Source organism: Oncorhynchus gorbuscha, linkage group LG10 (assembly GCF_021184085.1).
Source record: "Oncorhynchus gorbuscha isolate QuinsamMale2020 ecotype Even-year linkage group LG10, OgorEven_v1.0, whole genome shotgun sequence".
Lineage (NCBI taxonomy): Eukaryota > Metazoa > Chordata > Actinopteri > Salmoniformes > Salmonidae > Oncorhynchus > Oncorhynchus gorbuscha.
Window position 1 is genome coordinate 21,918,203 of NC_060182.1, and position 11,952 is coordinate 21,930,154.

At 44.5% G+C, this 11,952-nt stretch overlaps 1 protein-coding gene across 1 annotated transcript in view; it reads left to right on the forward strand.

Moving 5' to 3' along the window:
- Positions 1–10,282: 10,282 nt before the first annotated feature.
- The window catches only part of LOC124045687 (bone morphogenetic protein 7-like), a 75,206-nt gene continuing 73,536 nt past the window's right edge, over positions 10,283–11,952 (forward strand). The window contains exon 1 of the mRNA XM_046365213.1: positions 10,283–10,981. Within this exon, the coding sequence (XP_046221169.1) occupies positions 10,582–10,981 (400 nt within the window). The 5' untranslated portion in view covers positions 10,283–10,581. The remainder of the gene's footprint in view (positions 10,982–11,952) is intronic.

The window sequence follows — 11,952 nt, forward strand, 5'->3', positions numbered from 1 at the left end:
AAGTGGCTACAGTTGACACTTTCTTTGTTAATTAAAGCTGCAATATGTAACATTTTGGGTGACCCCACCAAATTCACATAGAAATGTGAGTTATAGATCTGTCATTCTCATTGAGGCAAGAAGCGTTACATATGTTCTATGTCCGCTATTTATATGCTTCCCATTCTTAAGTTACATTTATTTCGTCACAGCTGTTTAGATCGTACAATGATTCTATACACTGTACACTGAGTATACCAAACATTAGGAACACCTTGTTTTCAATCCAGGTAAAAGTTATGATCCTTAATTGATGTCACCTGTTAAATCCACTTCAATCAGTTTTGATGAAGGGGACAAGACACGTTAGAGAATGATTTTTAGGCCTTGAGAAAATTGAGATATGAATTGTTTATGTGTGCCATTCACAGGGTGAATGGGCAAGACAAAAGATTTTAGTGCCTTTGAACAGGTTATGGTAGTAGATGCCAGGTGCACCGGTTTGAGTGTGTCAAGAACTGCAACGCTGCTGGGTTTTTCACGCTCAACAGTTTCCCATGTGTATCAAGAATGGTCCACCACTCAAAGGACATCCTGCCAACTGTGGGAAGCATTGGAGTCAACATGGGCCAGCATCCTTGTGGAACACTTTTGACACCTTGTAGAGTACATGCCCCGAAGAATTGAGGCTCAATTTTAGGAAGGTGTTGATATTATATATTATGTTGAACAACCCCGATAATAAGCTGCTGTAGTAGCCTAGGTGTACGTTGATTTCTGATATTTTAATTTGTCATTTTCCCAGTGAGTGTGTGCACCAGTTGCGCCCCACTAGACCTCATTAGCACCTCCAGTTGCATTTAGCTGATAACTGGGAGTTTAATGGGGGCCTGACATGAGGCCTGCTGCAAATTGACTGCTGAAAATTGTGTGTGTGTGTTATTGCAGTGTGTGGGCAGATGCAAATCATAGGCTAATCTAGTCTGACTGAAATTGAGAAATTGAGGACTTTGATTTTGGCATATGCTTGTTCTAAATTGTGCATGTGTTATCCATAATTTATTTATGCTTGCCTTTGTGTGTGTTAAGGCTGTGCAGCAGAAGCACATACACTCTAAACAGCTGTCTTGGAGTAAGTGAACATGTGTGTTTTCTGTGAAACACGAAGCGACAGCAGTGCCTGACAGATCAGGAAATGGCTGTAATTTTCTGTGACTGCTTTCCATTGGGAGTGTGTTAGAAGGGATGTGTGTGTGTGTATGTGTGTGTGTGTGTGTGTGTGTGTGTGTGTGTGTGTGTGTGTGTGTGTGTGTGTGTGTGTGTGTGTGTGTGTGTGTGTGTGTGTGTGTGTGTGTGTGTGTGTGTGTGTGTGTGTGTGTGTGTGTGTGTGTGTGTGTGTGTGTGTGTGTGTCGCTCTATACTGTGCCATCGCTTCACCAGCAGCAGACTGCATGCACTCCACACCAAGACCCTCCAAACATTTTTTGGTACATCTGTGACCCCAACAGCGAATCCCCCCTGAGCCTCAAATTCCTTCCTTCCTCACAACACCATAGGGTTGAGTGGGGGAAGCTTTAATCTCTCACTAAACAGAGAGCCTCACACCCCTAACTCTCTCTCTCTCTCTCTCTCTCTCTCTCTCTCTCTCTCTCTCTCTCTCTCTCTCTCTCTCTCTCTCTCTCTCTCTCTCTCTCTCTCTCTCTGTCTCTCTGTCTCTCTGTCTCTCTGTCTGTCTGTCTGTCTGTCTGTCTGTCTGTCTGTCTGTCTGTCTGTCTGTCTGTCTGTCTGTCTGTCTGTCTGTCTGTCTGTCTGTCTGTCTGTCTGTCTGTCTGTCTGTCTGTCTGTCTGTCTGTCTGTCTGTCTGTCTGTCTGTCTGTCTGTCTGTCTGTCTCTCTCTCTCTCTCTCTCTGTCTGTCTCGGTCTGTCTGCAGCTAAAATGTGCTAATATTTGCCTAGGGCCATTCCCTTCATCTGGCAACCAATTAGAGGCATGAAATCCATGTCACTGTATTGTTACCGCAGGTAATCTGTTCTAGATGTGGGAGCCAGGAAGGGAAGAGGTCTCTGACCCTGAATGTCTCTCAACGTGCTGCTTTAGCAGAGGTCTACCTTTCACTCCTGAGGGCCTGTGACAACCTGCTTCCGCAATATTGGCTCTTAATCACTAAGTAATTGCTATCTCTAGGTGACAAGCAACCACCCCTCACCCGCCCGCCCTAAAAAAACGAAATCTGTGAAAGCCTACAAGATGTGGGGGTACTCTTTCTTCCCCCAAGTCCAGAGAAGCAGGGACCCCCACTGGTTCCTTTGGTGAGAAATTTGTGTTGAGTGTGAGGCCTTAACCTGAGGAGACCGTGAGTGCAGTGAGTCATGTGCTCATCACAGGAGGAGTGTTTGTGTTGGGCGAAGGGGGAAGCATTAGGGGGGGGGGTTGTAAGGTTAGAGGAAAGGGAGACAAGGGAGGGAGGGGGCTGCACCCAGTGCAGGTGAGGGGGATTAGCTGAAGTTAGTCCAAAGAAATCAAATACAGATCTGTCAGCCTAATCCTCACAAATAGAAAACAGAGCTGCCTCAACGGACCCAACAACCAGCCAACACCCCCACTCAATCCCCCCGTCCACCTCTCTCTCTAACCTCTCCTCCTCTGCTCCTCTAACCCTGTTTCTCATCAGCTTTTGGCCCGGGCCAGTGAGACCAGTCTGGCTGAGTTGCTGCTCCACTAATGGGGCCTCAGACCAGCACCTCTTAACAGGAGGTGACTGATCGCTGATCACCCAGGGCTTTGATTGACAGCCCAGCACAGGCTTACAGAGTGACGATAACAAGGACCCACTCACCATAGAGCCGGACGGGCCATTATTAACCCCTTGCAGCCTGATATGGAAACACTGATGAGTGTGGGGTAAAGAGGGGAGAGAACAGCGTATCGGCAGGCCTATTCTATGCGCCGATGACAACAGTGACAGAGAAGGTGGGTGATAGTAACCTGTGGTGAATAAGCCTTAACTCTGTGTGGTGGGTGCATTAGGGGCACAGCTTAAGTAAATGCTATCTGTGCCTGTCAACAGCAGCAAACATAACTGATTATGCAGAGCTGCTGAGTGCTATGAATCAGAGCCAGTCTCCTGCGTCTCTGTCTGCAGACTGAAACACAGACGGGGTGAGAAGAGACACAGGATACAGGGGAAAGCAGGTACTGAATGACAGGAAAGAGAACTCACAGGTGCAGGATTTCAAATGAGCTGATCATCATCACCAGGAAATGAGCATGTGCCATTTGGAGAGATGTTTGTCTCGACTCTCTTTTTTGTTATGGTAACGCTGAGCGAAACCACAAAGGGAATGGAAAACACACATTTCATTCCCACAGCCCCACCTGGTCGCTGTGTTTTAACAGACTGGTGCACCGTGCAGCGCACAGAGTGGGGCTGTGCCGAGAATGGAGACGGACCAAAACGGAAGAGAAAATTTTCAGTTTACCCCAAAAGCAGGTCTTACTGTACCCTCTACAGGGCCACTTGGCTGGACCCCACCCCTTCAAAGGTGTGCCGCCTGGCGCTCTCCGAGGCAACACGCAAAATAAATATTAATCTGACCTTTGACCTCTCCTCTGCGCTGTTAAAGAGAGAGGGGTGGGGGGGTGGAGAGAACACCGACTCTCAGCACCGAAAAACAGAAGAGTGATCAGATGAGGGGTGAGGCTGTGAGGGTGAGGGTGTGAGGGTGTGTTTGTGAGAGACATAGTGTGTTTGTTTGTATGTGAGAGAAAGCATCTCTGTGTGTGTGTGCGAGAGAGTGTGTGTGTGTCAGAGGCTGCTGTCAGGCTTCAACCTGCATGAGACAGGAGTTGTGTGTTTGTGCAGGCAGGCATAGATCAGAGTGGGAGATGGTTTTTTTCAATGTCTGGATATTTGTGTGAGCCTGTGCGTGTTTGTGTTGTTTGGTAAATGATCTGTGCTTGAGGGTAAGGTTTTGAGTGAGAGCTATCTTAGCCTATTACGGATTGAAAAGAAAAAGCCTGGTTTGAAATATAGTTTACAAACATATAGTGGGGGACAGTGGGACAAACAAAATCAAATTGAAAGTCAGACTTACTCACTGTAATTGCATCAGAACCTATAAAGGACTTGTAGGTATGGTACATTAAAAAAGGCCCCCAGTGTCCGGTCTGGAGCGTGAAGTCGGCTAGTGCGTAGCAACCTAGCGGTGCCAAAAGCCCTGGCCTGTCCTAGAAAGCCTGAGTAAATTCCGATCAACACAAACATTTAGATGGCTGTTTTGGGCTTTAAAATGTGTTTATTATGATTAACTTCGATCCCCACAGTAAATTATTTTAATGTTCGATACAAATTGAGATATTTATTTGATCCATTCTGACAAATTTGTGTCGTCACACAGGACCACGTGCTGACATAGACCAATCACAGACCGGCAGGCTACGAGGAGGCTCCCTCTTTGCACATGCACCTAAAGGGGGTGTGGTGTGCTATTTGGTATTTCTTAGGATCCCCATTAGCCCCAGAAAAAGCGTCAGCTACTCTTCCTGGGGTGCACATGAAACATGACATAATACAGAACATTATTAGTCAAGGACTGAAATACATACATATAAAACGTCACACATATCCTACCCAGATGAGAGCATGGAGTCAACAAGCCTGTCAAGTAGAGATGGAGGGGCTGACTAATGTCATGTAGCAGCATTGAGTTGACTCTCTCAGGCACGATGAAAACGACTACAACGGCCAGGATCCTTTGCTAGTTACGGACACTTTCACCATGATCCGTAGACAATTTTTTGGTGCAATTCAGCCCCATTCAGGAATATGGCACGCTTCAAATTAAAATATTTCCGGCCTCATGCGTTTTCCATAGGAATAGGTGGATGACGTCAACACTATCTACTGGTTTTAATGGCTATGCAATAAGAACATAGTTTTTAGTTTTTTTCTCTTTCTCCAGTACAGCTCAGTTGTTCAGAGTGCTAATGATAGTAGGTTGGCACATCGTCCTCCATTTCCGCCACTGATTGGTCTACTACACCAGGGCCCCCAGTGTGTGTGTGTGTGTGTGTATCTGCTCCCAGTAGTGGCTTTCACACAGCTACACACTGACTGTATGGTAGGTTAGAGGGAGGAGGACAACTAAGAGGCTGTCCTCTTGTCATATTGACTAGAGCATTGTGTAAGATTTCAGGTGTTGCCTGAAATGTCCGTTTGTGTGTGTCTGTGTGTGTGTGTGTGCGCGTCTGTGTACATGATTGTGTGCCTTGTCTGATAACGCAGTGTTTGATTGTGTGTGATAATTGTTTAGTGTGTATATTACATATACATAATGTGTGTGTGACAGTGAAGAGGCAGAAAGCTCAAACCCTCTTGATATTTTTTAGCCCCTCAGTGCAGCTCACACAGCCTGGGCTCAGCCTGAGACCACTGTTTACTGTGACCGTCACCAGGGCCATAGAGGCCCAAACAAAGGGGGGTCTGTTCCGATTGTCCTGCCCCAGAGTGGCAGCGCCTCTCTGGGCAATGACTGAGGCCAGGGCTGGGAGGCTAGAGAACTGAGGGGGAGCTGGAGGGCTAGGAGGAGGAGGGTCTGGAAGGCTAGGTTTCTGGAGGGCTGGGGAGCGAGAGCGGCTGCGGAGCAACGGGTGCTGGAGGGCTGTGGACCTGGGGGCCAAGGGGGCCCCAGCTTGCAGTATAAAGCCAGAGAGCATGGTTCTAACTGAAACCAAGTCCCTTTCATGTCCTCTGTCTGAAACCGCCATACTGTAAACACCTGCGGATACACATATGGAGGAAAGGTGGCAGGCACAGAGCACAGGGCAAGCTCTCAGACAAACTGCACTGCATTGTCATCGAAAAAAGGGGAGTGGGGCTGTAATGAAATGGAGACAAAGCATATTAAGTGGGCAGGGAGGTGGGCTCAGCCTGTAACTACCTCTAGCCATGCTCTCGCTCTCCTGTCCTTCTCCTTCTTACTGTCAATTAAAGCTCAGAATCAGAGACTGTATATGTCCTGTTCTACCTCGCTGTGCCATTGAAGTCTGATTTGACTGTCAAAAAATTACCTGGCAAGCTGTGACTCGAAAACATCTCAACCTTACAGAGCCACTAAAACGAGTCTCTCTGTGAAGCTAAAAGTTTACCGTTACACTCAGAGGAGGAGCCCGTTGAACATGAAGTGGTCATTAACGGTGGAAGGGGCCATCTGAAAGCCCCTCTCCCTGCCAAGGCCAGAACGGAGCGCACAAGAGGGTCAGGGATGTTCCATTAATATGTGGTGTTTAAGAGGTGCTGGGGCCAGGGTGGCATATGGAAGGGGTGAAACAGCTACCAAACATATGCACCCCGTCCCCTCCAACCCTGGCCTGCTCTTTGTCTGGAGCTCATATTGCCTCATAATTAAACAATCACTCAGAGGGCATGGGCATTTGTGTGTGTGTGTGTGTGTGTGTGTGTGTGTGTGTGTGTGTGTGTGTGTGTGTGTGTGTGTGTGTGTGTGTGTGTGTGTGTGTGTGTGTGTGTGTGTGTGTGTGTGTGTGTGTGTGTGTGTGTGTGTGTGTGTGTGTGTGTGTGTGTGTGTGTGTGTGTGTGTGTGTGTGTGTGTAATTTATTTCCCCTGCTCTACTTGTCTCATCCTACCTCACAGAGCTTGTCTGACTGAATGTTGTAATGGTAATGGTAAACTTGTCTGACTGAATATTGCGATGGTAATGTTGTCTGACTGAATATGGTCATGGTAAAGTTGTCTGACTGAATGAATGTTGTGATGGAAAAATTGTCTACCTGAATGTTGTGATGGTAAAGTTGTCTGAATATTGTGATACTAAAGCTGTCTGTCTGAATGAATCTTGTGATAGTAAAGTTGTCTGACTGAATAAAGTGATGGTAAACTTCTCTGACTAAATATTGTGATGGTAATGTCATCTGACTGAATATTGTGATGGTAATGTCATCTGACTAAATATTGTGATGGTAATGTTGTCTGACTGAATATTGTGATGGTAATGTTGTCTGACTGAATATTGTGAAGGTAATGTTGTCTGACTGAATATTGTGATGGTAATGTTGTCTGACTGAATATTGTGAAGGTAATGTTGTCTGACTGAATATTGTGATGGTAATGTTGTCTACCTGAATATTGTGAAGGTAAACGTGTCTGACTGAATATTGTGATGGTTATGTTGTCTGACTGAATGTTGTGATAGTAAATTTGAGTGAATGATGTGATAGTAAAGGTATCTGATTGAATGTTTTGATGGTAAAATTGTCTGACTGAATGTTGTGATGGTAAAGCTCTCTGACTAAATGAATGTTGTGATGGTAAAGTTGTCTGACTGATTGTTGTCTGACTGAATATTGTGATGGTAAAGTTGTCAAACTGAATGTTGTGATGGTAAAGTTGACTGAATGTTGTGATGGTAAAGTTGTCTGACTGAAGGTTGTGATGGTAAAGTTGTCTGACTTATTAGTGTGATGGTAAATTTGTCTGACGAAATGTTGTGATGGTGAAGTTTTCTGACTGAATATTGTCATGGTAAAGTTGTATGACTGAATGTTGTGATGATAACGTAGTCTGACTGAATATTGTGATGGTACTGTTGTCTGATGTAATGTTGTGATGATATAAAGTTGTCTGACTGAGTGTTGTGATGGTATAGTTGTATTACTGAAGGTTGTGATGGTATAGTTGTCTTACTGAAGGTTGTGATGGTAAAGAAGTCTCACTGAATATTGTGATGGTAATGTTGCCTGATTTAATGTTGTGATGGTAAAGTTGTCTTACTGAAGGTTGTGATGGTAATGTTGCCTGACTTAATAATGTGACGGTAAATCTGTCTGACGACATGTTTTGATGGTAAAGTTTTCTGACTGAATAATGTGATGACGGTAATGTTGTCTGACTGAGTATTGTCATGGTAAAGTTGTATGACTGATTGTTGTGATGGTAAAGTTGTCTGACTGAGTATTGTGATGATACTGTTGGCTGACGGGATATGTTGTAATGGTAAAGTTGTCTGACTGAGTATTGTGAATATTGTGATGGTAATGTTGTCTGACTGAGTGTTGTGATGGTAATGTTGTCTTATTGAATATTGTGATGGTAATGTTGTCTGACTGAGTGTTGTGATGGTAATGTTGTGATGGTGAAGTTGTCTTATTGAATATTGTGATGGTAATGTTGTCTGACTGAGTGTTGTGATGGTAATGTTGTGATGGTAAAGTTGTCTTATTGAATATTGTGATGGTAATGTTGTCTGACTGAATATTGTGATGGTAATGTTGTCTGACTGAGTGTTGTGATGGTAATGTTGTCTGATTTAATATTGTGATGGTACTGTTGTCTGACAGAATGTTGTGATGGTAACGTTGTCTGACTGAATCTTGTGATGGTAAAGTTGTCTGACTTAATTTTGTGATGGTAAAGTTGTCTGACTAAATGTTGTGATGGTATAGTTGTCTAACCTCACACTCAATGTCAACAAAACAAAGGAGATGATTGTGGACTTCAGGAAACAGCAGAGGGAGCACCCCCCTATCCACATCGACGGGACAGTAGTGGAGGGGGTAGAAAGTTTTAAGTTCCTCGGCGTACACATCACAGACAAACTGAATTGGTCCACCCACACAGACAGCGTTGTGAAGAAGGCGCAGCAATGCCTCTTCAACCTCAGGAGGCTGAAGAAATTTGGCTTGTCACCAAAAACACTCACAAACTTCTACAGATGCACTATCAAGAGCATCCTGTCGGGCTGTATCACCGTCTGGTAACGAAACTGCTCCGCCCACAACCGTAAGGCTCTCCAGAGGGTATTGAGGTCTGCACAACGCATCACCGGGGGCAAACTACCTGCCCTCCAGGACACCTACACCACCAGATGTCACAGGAAGGCCATAAAGATCATCAACGACAACAACCATCCGAGCCACTTCGTTCCTTTACACTTGTGTGTATAAGGTAGTTGTTGTGAAATTGTTAGGTTAGATTACTCGTTGGCTATTACTGCATTGTCGGAACTAGAAGCACAAGCATTTCGCTACTCTCACATTAATACCTGCTAACCATGTGTATGTGACAAATACAATTTGACTGAATGTTTTGATGGTAAAGTTGTCTGACTAAATGTTGTGATAGTAAAGTTGGCTGACTAAATGTTGTGATGATAAAGTTGTCTGACTAAATGTTGTGATATTAAAGTTGGCTGACTAAATGTTGTGATGATAAGGTTGTCTGACTAAATGTTGTGATAGTAAAGTTGGCTGACTAAATGTTGTGATGATAAAGTTGTCTGACTAAATGTTGTGATAGTAAAGTTGCCCGATTGAATGTTGTGATGATAAAGTTGTCTGACTAAATGTTGTGATAGTAAAGTTGGCTGACTAAATGTTGTGATGAAAAAGTTGTCTGACTAAATGTTGTGATAGTAAAGTTGGCTGACTAAATGTTGTGATGATAAAGTTGGCTGACTAAATGTTGTGATAGTAAAGTTGGCTGACTAAATGTTGTGATGATAAAGTTGGCTGACTAAATTTTGTGATGATAAAGTTGGCTGACTGAATGTTGTGGTGATAAAGTTGGCTGACTAAATGTTAGGATGTTAACGTTGTCTGACTGAATGTTGTGATGGTAAAGTTGTAGTAATCTAGTCATCGTTGTTCTTTTTCTAGTAGAGTAGTGCACCTGCAATATGAACACATTGTATGGTATGTTACGATCTCTCCTTCTGTATTAGGCAACACAGAGAACACATTTGCCAACATTGCCCACACAGTTTCCCTAGGAGCAAATAATGCCTCCTCCATAAAACAGAGAAATAGTTCAGGCGTCTGTCATAGGTAAACGGTGTGTTAACCGTTTCCATAGAACACATGCAAGAGAACATGATACTGATGACAGGTCTTTTTCAAAGCAATATAGACATAGGTATGGTATGTTGGCCTTTAGTCACATTGTACTTCTTTTGGGAGGGTAATCATGCAAGCACGGACACGCACACACACAGGCGAGCGCGCGCACACACACACACACACACACACACACACACACACACACACACACACACACACACACACACACACACACACACACACACACACACACACACACACACACACACACACACACACACACACACACACACACACACACACACACACACACACACACACACACACACACACACAGTGCTATACTGGGCTACAGCAATTGTAGCGATCTCTCTCTGCTCCTCCCAGCGCACAAAGCACCTCCTCAAAGTCTGATCGCTGAGCTAGGCTCATCGCACTCGCTGCAACACGTCTTGTCAACCTTGCAGTTTACGCGTGGCCCAGGGAGACAGTGACAGGCTAGTGAAAGAGGTCGGAGTGGCTGGATGTAAAGGCAAAATAATCGCAATTCAAAATTGTACAGATCAGTGGATTTTAAGGCAATCCAATAAGAGTGGACGTTGAAGTGAAATTTATTTTCCAATCGGGAACTCTTCACTCAACATGAGGGACCGTCAATGATTCAGGCATTGAACAAACATGTTGCGAAGTTCAATATCCTTATTTTAAGTATTGGGTTAGAGCACTCAGCGCAATTACGCACGGCTTCAAAATGGTTTCATTTGTGGATAGACGTGCCCCTGCTTTGTTCCTCGTATGGGGCTACTGCGTCCTGGCGGACACAGTATTTTCTAACTTTACCCTGGACAATGAGGTCCACTCGAGTTTCATCCACCGGCGGCTGAAAAGCCAGGAGCGCAGGGAGATGCAGCGGGAAATCCTATCGATACTCGGGCTCCCACACCGGCCGCGACCGCATCTCCACGGGAAGCACAACGCGGCCCCAATATTCATGATGGACCTGTACAATGCCATGTCCACAGAGGGGGAAGAGGACGCGTACTCCTATCCATACAAACCCGTCTTCACCACCCAGGGGCCGCCGATAGCAACTCTACAGGACAACAACTTGCTAAACGACGCAGACATGGTTATGAGCTTTGTCAATTTAGGTATGTCACCCCTTGCCATTTGTGCGTATTATGATGTTCCCATGCAATATTCGATTTTCCATCTTAATAACCGTCTGAGGTTTTGCACGGCGGATATCTAATTTCAAGAGATTTTTAAAACAGATAAGCGCCATGCCTTAAATGTGTATTTAACAATATGCTCATATCTTATTACATATACACCAATATGTAATAACATGAGTGAAACTGGAGTTATGGCAAATTATTTAACTGTTAACGTTAGTAATATTGATTTACAGACCAAGTGACATTGTTTAGGTTCCCTGTTCCATGTTTAGGCAATATCTAAGGACTTTAAAGTAAGTTAGACTGGGTCCTTAAGACTTATCGCCCTCCTAATTATAGGCCTTAAAAGACAACTGGGATTTTCACATAGCAGGAGAATGAAAGTTAGATGTATTTTCTATTGAACCAACCATGCTTTTTCATCTGCACATGGGGATGTTGGTTCTTTGTCCTGTAGAAGCACTTTATAGGGCTACAGCACACACACTGCACAAGAAAAGCCATCCAGTGTAGATACAAGTTGTAGAATTGGTAGTCCATCTTTACAGTGTGTTGCAATTGAGTTAATGGTCCAGTTGAGGAATCCCAGAATGTCACATTCCAGTGTCTTGTCTCTGTCAAACAGCTGTCCACTGAGCTAATGTTCAGGTGCTCGCTCAACCCTACAGATGATGTAACCTGCAGTCACTCAGTCCACTGTTGTTATTTGGAGTATGAGCAACTGTCAACAACAGAATAGGTTCAAGGTGCATCTTGGTCTCCTCAGGTCTCTTTAGGTTTTGCATTCCCAACAAAATAACATCCCCAACAGTATGTATCCTATCTCCAGAGTTGGGCATGATCTGCTGTATCTCAACACGTGAAAAAGGGTCTCTTAGAATATACGCTTTCGCTCAGTTGTTGGCTGTGGGTTTTTTGTCCATGTTTCATAATCGCGTTCCTTA